The sequence below is a fragment of the Salvelinus namaycush genome, chromosome 28 (genome assembly GCF_016432855.1).
Source record: "Salvelinus namaycush isolate Seneca chromosome 28, SaNama_1.0, whole genome shotgun sequence".
Taxonomy (NCBI): domain Eukaryota; kingdom Metazoa; phylum Chordata; class Actinopteri; order Salmoniformes; family Salmonidae; genus Salvelinus; species Salvelinus namaycush.
Genome location: NC_052334.1, coordinates 762,231 through 780,684, shown reverse-complemented (window position 1 = coordinate 780,684; position 18,454 = coordinate 762,231). Strand labels below are relative to the sequence as shown.

The following is an 18,454-nucleotide window of genomic DNA, read 5'->3' as shown; positions in this document are numbered from 1 at the left end:
GTTCAAACTTTTGACTGGTACTGTGTATTATTTTTCTCTAAATGGCAGATATAGCATTTTATTTGGAGGTTTTTATTAAAAATGTCATATTAAACGTAAAAATAACTACTGGGATTGACAGAGACAATAGGCTTTACATTCAACATATTTTGCAGATGTATGAAAGAGATAATATATGAATAAAACAAAACATAAATCAAAAGAAATTAGCAAGATATTAACAGCAACGATGTGAACAGGTCAATTTATTTATTTTATTTATTTACCCTTTATTGAACTAGACAAGTCAGTTAAGAACAAATTCTTATTTACAATGATGGCCTACACTGGCCAAACCTGGACGACGCTGGGCCAATTGTGCGTCGCCCTATGGGACTCCCAATCACGTCCGGTTGTGATACAGCCTGGAATCAAACCAGGGTCAATAAAAACTGTCTATTTCCAGTAAAGCTATTGCATCACCTGTCTCTCCCTCTGCCCTCCCTTCCCCTGGTTAAATATGGTAATGATGTCAGCTCCCTCTGTCCCTCCCTCTGCCCTCCCTTCCCCTGATAAATATTGACACATAAATCCCTATAAAGCGCTGCTCACATGGACACAGCAACAACACTTCAACAGGTACCTGGGTGAATTAGTATCTTCTCTCTGAACTAAATGTGATAACTGTTGTTCTGCTGATTTAAATAAAGTAAATGTCTAAGTTTGTTTTAGATGTTTTCCATAACTTGAGTTAACCTTCATCTGTTTTGTCTTGGATAGAGGACATCAGGCAGCCATCTACAATCTAGAGGACATAAACCAGCCATCTACAATCTAGAGGTCATAAACCAGCCATCTACAATCTCTGTAAGTTTATTCTACTTGACTTATATCTAATGTTATCTTTACTGCTTATCAACATTGTTGATTTTATATAATTAGGACCCTTGTAGCCCTCCATGGGCTCCTAAACAGAATAATTAAACACTGAGTATACAAAACATTAACAACACCTTAATACTGAGTTACCCACGTTTCCCTCAGAGCAGCCTCAATTCATCAGGACATGGACTCTACAAGGTGTTAAAAGCGTTCCACAGGGATGCTGGCCCATGTTAACTCCAACGCTTCCCACAGTTGTGTCAAGTTGGCTGGATGTCCTTTGGGTGGTGGGCCATTCTTGATACATTTACATTTACATTTACATTTAAGTCATTTATCCAGAGCGACTTACAAATTGGTGCATTCACCTTATGATATCCAGTGGAACAACCACTTTACAATAGTGCATCTAACTCTTTTAAGGGGAGGGGGGGGGGTTAGAAGGATTACTTTATCCTATCCTAGGTATTCCTTAAAGAGGTGGGGTTTCAGGTGTCTCCGGAAGGTGGTGATTGACTCCGCTGACCTGGCGTCGTGAGGGAGTTTGTTCCACCATTGGGGTGCCAGAGCAGCGAACAGTTTTGACTGGGCTGAGCGGGAACTGTACTTCCTCAGAGGTAGGGAGGCGAGCAGGCCAGAGGTGGATACCCACGGGAAACTGTTGAGCGTGAAAAACCCAGCAGCGTTGCAGTTCTTGACACACACCGTGCGCCTGGCACCTACTACCATGCCCCGTTCAAAGGCACTTAAATAATTTGTCTTGCCCATTCACCCTATGAATGACACACATACACAATTCATGTCTCAATTGTCTCAAGGTATAAAAATCCTTCTTTAACCTGTTTCCTCCCCTTCATCTACACTGATTGAAGTGGATTTAACAGGTAACAACAATAAGGGATCATAGCTTTCACCTGGATTCACCTGGTCAGTCTATGTCCTTGAAAGAGCATGACAGACTATTATGAAAGTGTTCAGATTTTTTTGTCCACTCATTGTATATATATATATAGTGAATTAATGTGTGTTTCAGCTGTGTGTGTATATATAGTGTGTTCCTGTGTGTGTGTATATAGTGTGTTCCTGTGTGTGTGTATATAGTGTGTTCCTGTGTGTTTCAGCTGTGTGTGTATATAGTGTATTCCTGTGTGTGTATATATAGTGTGTTCCTGTGTGTGTGTATATAGTGTGTTCCTGTGTGTGTGTATATAGTGTGTTCCTGTGTGTTTCAGCTGTGTGTGTATATAGTGTATTCCTGTGTGTGTATATATAGTGTGTTCCTGTGTGTGTATATATAGTGTGTTCCTGTGTGTTTCAGCTGTGTGTGTAGCTATGAGGGGAGTTGTCCTTCTCTTCCTGCTGTCTCTCTGGTCTGGAGGTCAGGTGGATGCTATCAATCAAGATGTATTGGCTAATGTGGTACAAGAGATGAGAAGGTGGGTGTTTCTCTGTTCATTCAGACTCTAAGAACTCCTAAATGTCTGTTAGACAGAATCCTTAGGCATTATTTAAAACATTTCATTTTTGGGGGACACACGTATGAATAATGATAGGTAACTTTCCCACTCATCGTTATTCACGATTCATTCAGGACTATCCTTAATCATGGTAGCACATTAATGTAGAAGTGGTTAGAGACATATTCTATTCTAATTTACAATAAATGACACAATACATTATTTACCATTAATTTCTATTCTGCACAAAATAATCTGAAACACAACCAAAACAAACAGGAAATGCATCCAACAAGTTTAAAACGTCACAAGCTTGATGTAATCATTGGGTGCTAAGAATATGGGATGAAATACTTAACGTTTGACTACTTATATACACATAAGTGAATTTGTTCCAATAATTTTGGTCCCCTAAAATGGGGGGACTATGTACAAAAAGTGTTGTAATTTCTAAATGATTAACCCGATACGGATGAAAATATCCTCAAATTGAAGCTGACAGTCTGCACTTTAACCTCGTAGTCATTGTATCATTTCAAATCCAAAGTGCTGGAGTACAGAGCCAAAACAACAAACAATGTGTCAATGTCCCAATAATTACAGAGGGCACCATCTCAGACCTCTCTTAACTTTGTCCATGAGATGGTGGTGATAATTTATGCATAAGTAACAGTGCACATATTCATATATTCAAACTTTAGTTTTGGTCAAATAGTTGGGAGTGTCCTCCTCCTGTCTGTTTCTAATGTTTCAGAATTAACCCGTGTTTCTGATCGTCTGATCCTCTGTGTTCTGTCTCTTCTGTCTCCTGTCTGTTTGTAATGTTTCTGATCCTCTGTGTTCTGTCTCCTGTCTGTTTGTAATGTGTCTGATCCTCTGTGTTCTGTCTCTTCTGTCTCCTGTCTGTTTATAATGTGTCTGATCCTCTGTGTTCTGTCTCTTCTGTCTCCTGTCTGTTTATAATGTTTCTGATCCTCTGTGTTCTGTCTCTTCTGTCTCCTGTCTGTTTGTAATGTGTCTGATCCTCTGTGTTCTGTCTCTTCTGTCTCCTGTCTGTTTATAATGTGTCTGATCCTCTGTGTTCTGTCTCTTGTCTCCTGTCTGTTTATAATGTTTCTGATCCTCTGTGTTCTGTCTCTTCTGTCTCCTGTCTGTTTGTAATGTGTCTGATCCTCTGTGTTCTGTCTCTTCTGTCTCCTGTCTGTTTGTAATGTTTCTGATCCTCTGTGTTCTGTCTCTTCTGTCTCCTGTCTGTTTGTAATGTTTCTGATCCTCTGTGTTCTGTCTGTTGTTCAGGTTCGGCCTGGGGGGACGCCAGTATGCCATGGCTGTCTTACTCACCAAACAGCAGTGCACCCAAAATAGAGCAATCTTTGATGTAGGCGTGCAACCTCAGGTTGTCCAGAACGCACTTAATGGTAACAATGTCTACACAGGAAACCGGCTCATCGCAGCCACACCTCTTAGAATAGTCCAGGCTATTGACAGAACTAAAACAGACCATGCTGAGTACCGTCTCTTGAGTCGTGGTAATACCAACCTCAGCCCAATGCAGACTCTGATAAACAGTGCTGGTCGTAATGATGGTCAATGTATCGTCTTCTTCTCCACCTACTCTCCCTGCCTGGAGAAATGCAACAACCCTAATGGACGAAATGATATTGTCCCCTTAATGAACGTCTTTCAAGGCTTTGACAAAAACCGTAAGGCCTTTGTCTTCTCCTCGGTTTGGGACCCTTCAAGGAACAATCCAGGAGTGACCAACCCCTCTAGGCAGTGGATGTTTGACTCCTTCAAGAGAATAGATGGATACCTACCTTTATATCGTTGTGACAGATTCAAGGAAAACAATAAATGGGTCAACAGATGTTACCGTTGTGTCACTGCCAACACAAATCCTGAGACCAATGACTGTCTGTATGGATACTCATAGTGTACACTGTCTGTATGGATACTAATAGTGTACACTGTCTGTATGGATACTAATAGTATACACTGTCTGTATGGATACTAAAAGTGTACAATATCTCAATGGTGGAAATATAGAACTGAATATTTTCTTTCTCTCTTTCCCTCTCTCTGTCCACCCCCTTCTCTCTGTCCATCTCCCTTCTCTGTTCTCTCTCTGTCCATCTCCCTTCTCTGTTCTCTCTCTGTCCATCTCTCTCTGTCCATCCCTCTCTCTCTGTCCATCCCTCTCTCTCTGTCCATCTCTCTTTCTGTCCATCTCTCTCTCTGTCCATCTCTCTCTCTGTCCATCTCTCTCTCTGTCCATCTCTCTCTCTGTCCATCCCCCTCTCTCTGTCCATCTCTCTCTCTGTCCATCTCTCTCTCTGTCCATCCCCATCTCTCTGTCCATCTCTCTCTCTGTCCATCTCTCTCTCTGTCCATCTCTCTCTCTGTCCATCCCTCTCTCTCTCTGTCCATCCCTCTCTCTCTCTCTGTCCATCCCTCTCTCTCTCTCTGTCCATCCCTCTCTCTCTCTCTGTCCATCCCTCTCTCTCTCTCTGTCCATCCCTCTCTCTCTCTCTGTCCCCTCTCTCTCTCTCTGTCCATCTCTCTCTCTCTCTGTCCATCTCTCTCTGTCCATCTCTCTCTCTACACAGTTCATTAAAGTTCACCATAGCAGCAACAATAGTGTCTCCATCATTACTGTTGTTGGTATTTCTGTCTTTATTAGGTTTTATTACACTGACATAAACACTGCATGACAGAAAGACCATGGCCTTCCTGTTTCCCTGCATCTTCTGAGAACAAAAAGGTTGAACGTAGAGGACTATAAACAGTCCTGTAAATGTTGTTGAAAACACTTGAAATATGGTGAGACTGACGGAGTTTAGATTTGGACCCACGGAAACAAACACACACCCTAATGAACATGTACTAGGTTTTCCCAAGAGAATTCTGGTCAGTCATCGTCTCAGCGGTGTACATTCCCCCTCAAGCAGACACCAAGACGGCCCTTAAGGAACTTCACTGGACTCTATGTAAACTGGAAACCATATATCCTGAGGATGCATTTATTGTAGCTGGGGATTTTAACAAAGCAAGTTTGAGAACAAGGCTACCTAAATTCTATCAGCATATTTATTGCACTATGCGCCGGGGTAATACACTCTATCACTGCTACCCTAACTTCCACGATGAGTTATGACATTATGACAATAACCGAAGGAGATATCTACACACATGTAGCTGTGTAATATATAGTCCTTATAACTATTCATATTCTCCTAACTATATTTATCTGGTTGATTCTGTATCTACAGACTGTCTACAGACTCTATATCGTTGTATAAGATCACATTCTGTCAGTTCAGGGACTTTTAACCCTTTATGTCCTGGAGTGAATAGGTATTGCAGGGTTTAGTTCCAACCAAGCACCAAACCTGTCTTCACTAATCATCTCACACATTGTTCTATAGAGAAACTGGTAGCAGGAGTCCACCTTCTGGAAGACAAGTTGATGATGAGTGAGACGAGAGCTGGACAAAAAATACTGGATCAGGTCAAAATGTGTGACGTCTGCTTTTTTGAATATTCAGAAGATAATATTTAGTGTGTTATCTTTCTTCATGGCCAACATGGCAGGTTGATTCGTTAACTCTTTACTTGAAGGGGGTACAGAAGTCATCTGGGCTTCCGAGTGGTGCAGTTGTCTAAGGCACCACATTTCAGTGCAAGAGAGGTCACTACAGTCCCTGGTTCAAATCCAGGCTGCATCACATCTGGCTGTGATTGACAGCACCATAGGGTGATACACAATTGGTCCAGGTTTGACCGGGGTAGGTCGTCGTTGTAAATAAGAATTTGTTCTTAACTGAATAGCCTGGTAAATAAAACATTATTTGAAGTAGAAAGAGGAGGATGTACTCCCTGACGAAGGCCATGCAGCCGAAACGCGTCGGTTTTTAAACAACTTTGTTTCTATTGAACATGCCATACTAATAAAGGCATTTTAATTAATTATATGAAGAGTGCCTTGGTCCTCCTTTCTTTTTGATGACATTATTTGAAGTGTTGTGGTTGCAGGTTCACTTGGCACATCTAAAGCCCATTGTTTTGGGGTGTTGCTATAGGCCACCAGAGCTAACAGTCAGAATCTAAATAATGTGTGTGAAATGCTTGATACTGTATGTGATGTAAACAGAGAGGTCTACTTTCTTGGGGACCTGAATATTGACTGGTTTTCATCAAGCTGTCCGCTTGTGTTTTATACAGAACCCTGTCTAAGGCCTTGTGTTCTATATAGAACCCTGTCTAAGGCATTGTGTTCTATACAGAACCCCGACAACCGGCCTTGTGTTCTATACAGAACCCTGTCAAACAGCATTGTGTTCTTTACAGAACCCTGTCAAACGGCATTGTGTTCTTTACAGAACCCTGACAACCGGCCTTGTGTTCTATACAGAACCCTGACAAACAATCTTGAAATCTATACGGAACACCGACAAAAGGCCTTGTGTTCTATACAGAACCCCGACAAACAGCCTCGTGTTTTACATAGAACCCTAACAAACGTCCTTGTGTTCTATACAGAACACTGTCTAAGGCCTTGTGTTCAATACAGAACCCTGACAAACGGCCTAGTGTACTTTACAGAACCCTGTCAAACGGCCTTGTGTTTTACATAGAACCCTAACAAACGTCCTTGTGTTCTATACAGAACACTGTCAAAGGCCTTGTGTTCTATACAGAACCCTGAAAAATGGCCTTGTGTTATATACAGAAACCTGACAAACGATCTTGAAATCTATACGGAACCCTGACAAAAGGCTGTGTGTTCTATGCAGAACCCTGACAAATGGCCTTCTGTTCTATACAGAAACTAGAAAAAGGCCTTGTTTTCTATACAGAACCCTGACAAACAACCTTGTGTTCTGTACAGAACCCTGACAAACGGCCTTGTGTTCTATTCAGAACCCTGACAAACGGCCTTGTGTTCTATTCAGAACCCTGACAAAAGGCCTTGTGTTCTATTCAGAAACCTGACAAAAGGATGTGTGTTCTTTGCAGAACCCTGACAATTGGCCTTGTGTTCTATACAGAAACCAGAAAAACGGCCTTGTGTTCTATACAGAACCCCAACAAACGGCCTTGTGTTCTATACAGAACCCCAACAAAAGGCCTTGTGTTCTATACAGAACCCCGACAAAAGGCCTTGTGTTCTATACAGAACCCTGACAAATTGCATTGTGTTCTAAACAGAACCCTGACAAACGGATTGTGTTCTATTCAGAACCCTGACAAACGGCCTTGTGTTCTACACAGAACCCTGACAAACGGCATTGTGTTCTATACAGAACCCTGACAAACAGCCTTGTGTTCTATACAGAACCCTGACAAACGGCATTGTGTTCTAAACAGAACCCTGACAAACGGCCTTGTGTTCTATACAGAACCCTGACAAACGGCCTTGTGTTCTATACAGAACCCTGACAAACGGCCTTGTGTTCTATACAGAACCCTGACAAACGGCATTGTGTTCTAAACAGAACCCTGACAAACGGCCTTGTGTTCTATACAGAACCCTGACAAACGGCATTGTGTTCTATACAGAACCCTGACAAACGGCATTGTGTTCTATACAGAACCCTGACAAACGGCCTTGTGTTCTATACAGAACCCTGACAAACGGCCTTGTGTTCTATACAGAACCCTGACAAACGGCATTGTGTTCTAAACAGAACCCTGACAAACGGCCTTGTGTTCTATACAGAACCCTGACAAACGGCCTTGTGTTCTATACAGAACCCTGACAAACGGCCTTGTGTTCTATACAGAACCCTGACAAATGGCCTTGTGTTCTAAACAGAACCCTGACAAATGGCCTTGTGTTCTAAACAGAACCCTGACAAACGGCCTTGTGTTCTATACAGAACCCTGACAAATGGCCTTGTGTTCTAAACAGAACCCTGACAAACAGCCTTGTGTTCTAAACAGAACCCTGACAAACGGCCTTGTGTTCTATACAGAACCCTGACAAATGGCCTTGTGTTCTATACAGAACCCTGACAAATGGCCTTGTGTTCTATACAGAACCCTGACAAACGGCATTGTGTTCTATACAGAACCCTGACAAATGGCCTTGTGTTCTATACAGAACCCTGACAAATGGCCTTGTGTTCTATACAGAACCCTGACAAATGGCCTTGTGTTCTATACAGAACCCTGACAAAAGGCATTGTGTTCTATACAGAACCCTGACAAATGGCCTTGTGTTCTATACAGAACCCTGACAAATGGCCTTGTGTTCTATACAGAACCCTGACAAATGGCCTTGTGTTCTATACAGAACCCTGACAAAAGGCATTGTGTTCTATACAGAACCCTGACAAATGGCCTTGTGTTCTATACAGAACCCTGACAAATGGCCTTGTGTTCTATACAGAACCCTGACAAATGGCCTTGTGTTCTATACAGAACCCTGACAAAAGGCATTGTGTTCTATACAGAACCCTGACAAACGGCCTCATGTCAACGATGACATTTGAAAGGAAACAAAAGGAAGAGGATCTTTGAGAACTCCAACCTTTGCAGCATCATTATAGACACAGTTAGAAACATGTCCTTCTAGATGCCATTTAAATATCTTCTCCAGCTAATATTTATTTCCCCCCTTTTACAGCAGGTGTGAATCTTGGTGAATCAAACACTACAGGCAGAAATATTACAGGCAATGTCAACCTGCCTGAAATGTGTAACAGACTGCAAGGGTGCAGTGGGAGGTTCACTGAGCAACGTGAATGAGGGGATGAAAGAGGTCATAAATAGTTAAAAGCATAAAAGCCTTTTTTTGGTTCATTGTATATCCATGTCTTTACTGGAGTCTGTGCTAGAAATGCATGTTGTCGTCTTGTACATGTATTTTCTGTTGCAATAAAGGTGTTCATTTAATTGCATATCATCTTTTACACAGACAGAGGTTTACACGATGCTGTTCCACGATACAGCTCTAATTGTGTTACACATCATGACAGTAGCCAACAGTAGTACAGACCCTTAGTCTGGAAGATACATGTTGCATCTTGGGTAGAATGGTATTATACATATCAGGTTTCTTTTCAAGTGTGGGCAACATCAAAGGTCCTGGTTGATACACTACATGGCCAAAAGTATGTGGACACCTGCTCATCGAACATCTCATTCCAAAATCATGGACATTAATATGGAGTTGGTCCCCCTTTGCTGCTATAACAGCCTCCACTCTTCTGGGAAGTCTTTCCACTAGATGTTGGAACATTGCTGCAGGGACTTGCTTCCATTCATTGGATTGGAGATGTTGGTTAGAGCTGCCTTGCCCTATAAAAAACACAATTTCTTTTGAGTTTGCTGTTCACAAGAAGCATTGCCTGATGTGACAAATGCCTTGAACAAAAGAGATCTCAGAAGACCTAAGACTAAGAATTGTTGACGTGCATAAAGCTGGAAAGGGTTACAAAAGTATCTCTAAAAGCCTTGATGTTCATCAGCCGACGGTAAGACAAATTATCTATAAATGGAGAAAGTTCAGCACTGTTGCTACTCTCCCTAGGAGTGGCCGTCCTGCAAAGATTACTGCAAGAGCACAGCGCAGAATGCTCAATGAGGTTTAGAAGATTCCTAGAGTGTTAGCTAAAGACTTACAGAAATCTCTGGAACATGCTAACATCTCTGTTGACGAGTCTACGATACGCAAAACACTAAACAGGAATGGTGTTCATGGTAGGACACCACGGAAGAAGCCACTGCTGTCCAAAAAAAACATTGCTGCACGTCTGAAGTTTGGAAAAGTGCACCTGGATGTTCCACAGAACTACTGGCAAAATACTCTGTGGACAGATGAAACTACAATTGAGTTGTTTGGAAGGAACACACAACACTATGTGAAAAAAAGGCACAGCACACCAACATCAAAACCTCATCCCAACAGTAAAGTATGGTGGAGGGAGCATCATGGTTTGGGGCTGCTTTGCTGCCTCAGGGTCTGGATAGCTTACTATCATCAACAGAAAAATGAATTCCCGAGTTTATCAAGACATTTTGCAGGATAATGTTAGGCTATCTGTCCACCAATTGAAGCTCGACAGAAGTTGGGTGACGCAGCAGGACAACGACCCAAAACACAGAAGTAAATCAACAACAGAAGAAAATACACCTTCTGGAGTGGCCCAGCTAGAGTCCTGACCTCAACCCGATTGAGATGCTGTGGCATGATCTCAATATGTCACACCTCAATATGTGATCTGTTTCACCTGTCCTTGTGATTGTCTCCAGGCAAGAAGGCATCACTTATGTTCCCTGGTGTATATGTCCCTGTGTTTCCTGTCTCTCTGTGCCAGTTCATCTTATTGTTTTTCATGTCAACCAGTGTGTTTTCCCATTTTCCTGCTTCTATTCTCTTTTTCTAGTCCTCCCAGTTTTGACCCTTGCCTGTTTCTGGACTCTGTACCCGCCTGCCGGACCATTCTGCCTGCCCTGACCTCAAGCCTGTCTGCCACTCTGTACCTCCTGGACTCTGAACTGGTTTTGACCTTTTGCTTGTCCACAACCATTCTCCTGCCTACCAATTTTGGATTGTTTAAAACTTCTTAGCGCTAGGGGTCAGATTTTTTTTTTTTTTAAATAACGTGCCCAACGTAAATGGACATTTTCTCTGGCCCAGATCGTAGAATATGCATATCATTTACAGATTAGGATAGAAAACACTCCAAAGTTTACAAAACTGTCAAAATATTGTCTGTGAGTATAACAATACTTATTCTGCAAGCGAAACCCTGAGAAAATGTAACCCGGAAGTGATATTTTTTTTTTTAAACTGTGTTTCCTGGCCTGTCTAACCTCCATTTAAAGGGGTATTAACCAGATTCAATTTCCAATGGCTTCCTCAGGCTGTGACCAGGCTTTAGACAGTTTCAGGCTTTTATTTTGAAAAATGAGCGACATTTTTCAAAAGTAGTCAAGTGTCCTCTGAATATTTCCTGCGTGCGACAGAGGAGCTCACCATTTTCCGTTTCTCTCTTAAAGAATAGGTTATGGTCCGTTTGAAATATTATCGATTGTGTTTGTTAAAAACAACCTGAGGATTGATTATAAAAAACATTTGACATGTTTCTACGACCATTACGGATACTTTTTGGAATTTGTCGAACGGAACACGGCTTTTGTTTTCTCAACATAATGCGCAACCCAAATGGCGTTTTTTGTGATAAAAGTAATATTTATCGAACAAAAAGAAGATTTGTTGTGTAACTGGGAGTCTCGTGAGTGGAAACATCCGAAGATTATCAAAGGTAAGCGATTCATTTTATTGCTTTTCTGACTTTCGTGACTGTTACGCACGCCTCTAAGAAGAGGGAACGCAACACCCTGCTGCAACTCAACTCCCCGTGAAGTGAAAAAGGTATGGACTGTAGGTGCGAGTAAGGATAATACAAAAGCAGAATTTACCGTTTACTAGGATTTATTTCCTTACACGGTAATATGGGGAAAAGGGGCTGGACGGAACCAAAGCAAAGAAAGTAAATATCAAAGCTCCCCCTCTCCTATCTAACCTGCCTACCCACTACTTACCTAACTTAGCACCACCTGGTGCCCTAACCAAAATACAGGGGGATGTCCGCCCAGGTCTTACCTAGTGTGCCTAGACATTGAATATACTACGGGTATATGTATGCCCGCGGGCCTCTTGCCTAAGCACTCCCAAAGTGCCTTCTCCTTCCCCCCTGGGAACAAATGAAACAGAACAAACAATCCACTTCACAACAAAACTGAGAAAACTAACTCAGGTCACTAAAGAAGCTCTGACCAAGCAACAAACACAGAACATTTCAAAGCTGCTACCAACAACTACCAACAACTACTAACACAGTGCATACTCACGACCAACATGCTATAACCCCTCAGCCATAAACCTCTCTCTCAGCAATGATCTAATAACATTCAATCTCAGCATATAATGATATATATATATATATCTCTCTCTAATCATCTCTCTAATGATTTTTCTTCTGAACAGAACACTGGCTTTTATATCTTCAGGTGGCAATGGTGATTAGAAACAGCTGTATCTTGACGAGGGGGCGGGGTCAGCTCTCCAATTATCAATTGGGGCCGACCAATCAGCTGCCTGGGGAGAACTTCAGGAAGCCATCTCCTGAAACACACACACTCAAATACAAAAGCTACAACACAGAAACTGGGGAACGTAACACGCCCACCACAAAAATTGCAAACATACAGTTTGTAATAACAAAACCAACGCTTCCCCAGTTAGTAAACCCGTGATAGAGCGTCAGCAACCACATTCGCCGAGCCCTTCACATAGGCTATCTGTACATTATATCCTTGTAGAATCAGAGCCCACCGCATAAGGCGGCGGTTCTGATTGTACATTTGCTTCAAGAACACTAAAGGATTATGGTCCGTGAAGACCATTACAGGCAAGGCACTGGATCCCACATATACTTCAAAGAACTGTAAGGCTAGCAATAAAGCTAGCGTCTCTTGTTCAATTGTGGAGTACCTTGACTGACACGAGTTGAACTTACGGGAGAAGAAACTGACGGGCCGATCCACTCCATCTTCATCTTCCTGTAAGAGAACCGCACCCACCCCCACTATACTAGCGTCAACCTCCAACTTAAAAGGTCTGTCAAAGTTGGGGGCAGCAAGCACTGGGGCACTACACAGTAGCGCTTTAGCGGACTCAAAAGCATGGTTACAGTCCTTGGACCACCTAAATGGTACCTTGGGACTAAGCAGAGATGAAAGGGGAGCTACTAACGTCGAGAAATTCTTACAGAATGTACGATAGTACCCTACCATCCCTAGGAATCTGCGCAACTGGCGTCGAGTCGTGGGAGCAGGAAAAGCAACAATTGCTTCCACTTTGCCAGATACTGGGCGCACTTGACCTCGTCCCACTTGTTTCCCTAAGTAAGTCACCGTAGCCTTCCCAAACTCACACTTGGCCAAATTGAGGGTTAAAGCAGCATTCTCGCTTAAACACACTTTTCAAAGTGGAGAGATGATCAGACCAAGTAGACGAATGTATCACCACATCGTCAAGGTAAGCAGTACAATTTGGCACATTGGCAAACACAATGTTAACTAGACGCTGGAATGTAGCAGGTGCATTACACATGCCAAAGGGCATCACAGTGTATTGTACAAAGTTATCAGGCGTAACGAAAGCCGATATGTCAGAAGCTCGAGAGGTCAGAGGCACCTGCCAATAACCTTTTAACAAATCTAACTTACAGACGTAAGCAGCAGATCCAAATCTATCAATGCAGTCATCTAATCGAGGTAGAGGAAAAGAATCAGACTTTGTAACTGCATTTACACGACGATAGTCCGTGCATAAGCGGGACGTACCGTCAGGCTTAGGAACAAGAATACATGGGGAACTCCAGGAGCTGTTACTGGGTTGTGCCATGTCATTCTGTAATAAATAAGATACCTCACTTTTCATTACCTCCCTTTTCTTTGCATTAACCCGGTACGGATGCTGACGTATAGGAACAGCGTTGCCCACATCCACGTCATGTTCCAAGATGGACGTGCGACTTGGAACATCCTGAAACACACTGAGAAAACTGTTTATCAATAGGATAAGGTCCTTAGTTTGATCGTTATCCAAATGTTCCATTTGAGAGGGTAACTTCTGAATTACATAGGCGTTCACACTGCTGTAACGTATGGCGTAACTCCAACCCGTCCTCCTTAGTTTTAGCTTCCTCAATGGAAATTACCGAAGCAAAACACTTGCGAAGACTGGTGTCTCCTTTTTGACATTCAATCACCTTCTCAGGGGTGACAGACAAAAGAATGTCATGTAATTGGGGCGCGATTTCGCAGTCCCCTTCATTAGTTTTTACAGGAGTAAAAACTGTCGGCCTTGCAGAAGGAATACTCGGTGCATTGTCTTCTACTTCAACATTCTCAAAAATGGAACTAGCCAAATCCACCACATCTCCTAGCTTGCGAGATTGTGCCCTCGTTAACACACAAGCAGGAAAAACATGGGGAAATGCTTGAATCAATTTATCATCTGTAGTTTTCTACTACCTCTAACACAGGAGTAACGTTACCACCAGCAATATCATTCCCTAGTAGCAATGTGACTCCTTTTACTGGCAGTGTAGACACTACACCAACACGGAAACGTCCCGATACCAAGCCTGACACTAAGTGGACCCAATGTAATGGTACAGGTACTGTTTTTGTCTCTATCCCCTGTAATATAACATGTGAGCCACAAGACGTTTCAGGAGACCAGGGTAAAGCATCAGTAACGATTACTGACTGCGCCGTAACAGTGACCATGCTAATTTGGGGCTGGCTGTTGTAGCATTGAAAGCTACACTCACAAAAGCTTGTATTTCTTTCGCTGTAAAATATATTTTCAAAATCTGACACGATAGGTGGATTAACAACAAGCTAAACTGTGTTTTGGTATATTTCACTTGTGATTGCATGATTATAAATATTTTTAGTAATATTTATGCATTTGGCGCCCTGCAATTCTAGCGGTTGTTTAGGAAAGTGATCCCGTAAAAGGGATCCGTAGCACAGTGAAGTTAATAAATATCAAAGACTCAAACCATCTGCATCTGGGTCTCGCCTTGCGCCCTTATAGAATGGAGCAGTTCACACCAGACATCCCGAGAATATTGCTGAACTGAAACAGTTTTGTAAAGAGGAATGGTCCAAAGTTCCTCCTGACCGTTGTGCAGATCTGATCCACAACTACAGGAAATGTTTGGTTGAGGTTATTGCTGCCAAAGGAGGGTCAACCAGTTATTAAATTCAAGGGTTCACATACTTTCCCACCCTGCACTTTGGATTTTTATATAAATATAGACAAGAAAACGTATAATTGTTTGTGTGTTATTAGTTTAAGTAGACTGTGTTTGTCTATTGTTGTGACCTAGATGCAGATCAGATCAAATGTTATGACCAATTCATGCAGAAAACCAGATATTTCCAAACGGTTCACATACTTTTTCTTGTCACTGTAGTGTAGTTAGTTTTTGTAATCTTAGCTCAGGTTATTATCCTTATTTTATGTAAAGAAGCCTACATTACTAAACTACTTGTAAACATATAATCAACACACTTCATGGATTGGTGATGATCCCTGTTGAATTCATGGATTGGTGATAATCCCTGTTGAATTCATGGATTGGTGATAATCCCTGTTGAATTCATGGATTGGTGATAATCCCTGTTGAGTTCATGGATTGGTGATAATCCCTGTTGAATTCATGGATTGGTGATAATCCCTGTTGAATTCATGGATTGGTGATAATCCCTGTTGAATTCATGGATTGGTGATGATCCCTGTTGAATTCATGGATTGGTGATAATCCCTGTTGAATTCATGGATTGGTGATAATCCCTGTTGAATTCATGGATTGGTGATAATCCCTGTTGAATTAATGGATTGGTGATAATCCCTGTTGAATTCATGGATTGGTGATAATCCCTGTTGAATTCATGGATTGGTGATAATCCCTGTTGAATTCATGGATTGGTGATAATCCCTGTTGAATTCATGGATTGGTGATGATCCCTGTTGAATTAATGGTTGGTGATAATCCCTGTTGAATTCATGGTGTGTTCTGGTCAAATCAGATCACAATGTGTCCTCAATCTCTCTCTAATATTTAAATGTTGTTGATTATTGATTATTAGTCGAGTACAGTTTTTAAACGGGATATCACCAAAATTAAACTGGCTTGAGTCGGATAAAGTTAATCTCATTGATCAATTTCTCAACCAAATATTACCCACATTTCCACATTGAATGAGAACTTGTTCTCAACCTGCCTACCTGGTTAAATAAAGGTGAAAATAAATTAAAAAATACATTGAATTGACGTGGTATGCCCAGTGGTTATCTAATAACATTGGAGTAAACTTGGATGGGCTCAGTGAATTGTTCTTTACTTCCTATGGATTGTAGATAAATGTGACTGCAGAGACCACTTCCTGTGTTTGTTTAAAGATAGGAAGCGCCACAAGACAGGAAATGGTGTAAGGGGCCCCTCTAGCCACTGGCCCTCTCCGGCTCTGCTGTCCAATTAATCTGTCTAATACATTTTTTTAATAACTCATGAATATGATGTCACTTCCTGGAAACAGTCCACATTCATTACAAATGTTCTGTAAAAAGACTCCTATTATCAAAAGGCTAACAATCAACCCACATTTAAAGATGCATATGGGGGTTTAGTTGCTAATATGTCAAAGTTTGAGTTGAATGTTGACTGTATGGTTCAGACATTAAATTATATATTTATCTTTATCTTACAATATCTTACTATCAAATGAAACTAGAAAACAACAATAAACTGTTTTAGGCAAACAATGTTTTTGCTCGTGGGTTTGGGGAGGTGTGCACATTTTGTGGTACCAGAACTTCCCCCTCCTTTGCCCAGCCCTGATGGAGAGCTCCTGGCCAAGGTAACAGTTTGTATTAATATGGCGTGGCAGTGCCCTCTGCTGGCACAACAGGAGTCTGCAGAGACACTGGCACAACAGGAGTCTGCAGAGACACTGAGCCGATCCCAAATCTTCCCTCATGCATAAACTGGTATACAGTAAGCAATATGGTGAAACTTCAGCCTAGCCTATCAGAGGGCAAGGTGGAGCCATTACCAGATTGTTCATACCAATCAAATCCTCTCAGATCGCCACAAGTGCATAGGGCACAGCCCACCCCCCCATCCCTTTATCAAGGGTGTGAAAAATTAAGTTAATTAGATATTTATGTATTTCATTTTGAAGAAATTAGCAAACATTTCTAAAACCAGGTTTTCACCTTGTCATTATGGGGTATTGTGTATAGATGGGTGAACAAATAAATATTGAATATGTTTATAATTCAAGCTGTAACACAACAAAATGGGGAATAAATCAAGGGGTGTGAATACTTTGTGAAGGCTCTGTAAGAGTGGTTGAGTGGGAGTCGGTGCAGAAAGTCTCTTGAGAAGCAAGTGTGAAGAGTCAGTGAACACAGTCTCTAAGGTGCAGGTGATTGTCTGTGGTCTATTGCACTGATGTTCTGGGTAGGGCTGTGATGAACATGGACAGTTGCTCCAGTTTTTCTCCCTGAAAGCGCACTTGCCCCTTCTTCCCCTGGTCTGCTGACACAATCAGATCCTCAAAAATGAGGAGAGCGCCAGGGTTGGGAGGTTATTTAAAAATAATTATATGGCTCTGTCTCCACATCAGAAGAGTTATTTTGACCAACTGGCCAAAGCCTGTGAAATTACAGGAGACTAAGTTATTCTGCCCAATAAACAAATGGTCTTGAACACTGGAATCCCAAAACTAAAAAACTACACACTAAAACACACTAAAATCTCACTTTTCTCACTCATAACTCGGTACTGTATTTAATTGTATGGATTGGTTTACATTTATAAACAAACTTGTCTCTATGGCGACACAGCCTTCATTTTTTTATGTCCCGTTCCTTTGCCCTGTCAGGGGTGTTCAACGACTTATGCCTCTGTCTTTCAGTCCAATAGCGATGTGCAGCTGCATCTGAGGAGTCAGTGAGGTGTATTAACAGTGGTTATATGTTACAGTCAGTGGTGGCGACCCGTCATTCAGGTCCCCCACCTGTTTAGCATGTTATTTTGGCATTAATACGTGTCACATATCAGTTTGCAAACAATGTAAAAATATAATTATAATTGAGTTAATAAAGCCTCCATACAAACATTGTCTCTTTTTTGCTCTCTTGAGTAAGGCAGCTCCAAAATGTTTCAGTAATGAGGGGTGCCAGGCTGCCCTTCAAATAGGTATGTAATGAGACATATCAACTTTTTGTTGTTTTATTTACATTTTAGAGGTGATAAATTGGACAAATCGAGTGAAAAATTTGACATATGTCCCCCTTTCACTATCACTCAGTAGCTTTCGCTTCCCCCTCCGCTATTTTTAAAAAGACCAGAAGGAGCTCCATTGCCTTCTTCAATCATGCAGAGACGGGCATTATGAAGGTCTCGTCAATGATTTTACTGGAAAGGGGAGAGATTGTGCTTTACAATGGTATTCATATTACAGTTGACCTGGAAGTATTACATTTTTTTGGCCGCTAAAATGAAGTCAAGTGTACGGAACACTGCGATGTACGTCCT

The 18,454-nt window shown here is 41.7% G+C and overlaps 1 protein-coding gene across 1 annotated transcript; it reads left to right on the top strand.

The window, feature by feature from the left end:
- Positions 1-593: 593 nt before the first annotated feature.
- On the top strand, positions 594-4,456 carry LOC120023213. Its single transcript, XM_038967252.1, has 4 exons — positions 594-618; positions 760-846; positions 2,180-2,297; positions 3,615-4,456. Exons 3-4 carry the CDS (start codon positions 2,194-2,196, stop codon positions 4,249-4,251), a joined length of 741 nt encoding a protein of 246 aa, XP_038823180.1. The 5' UTR covers positions 594-618; positions 760-846; positions 2,180-2,193; the 3' UTR covers positions 4,252-4,456.
- Positions 4,457-18,454: the final 13,998 nt, after the last annotated feature.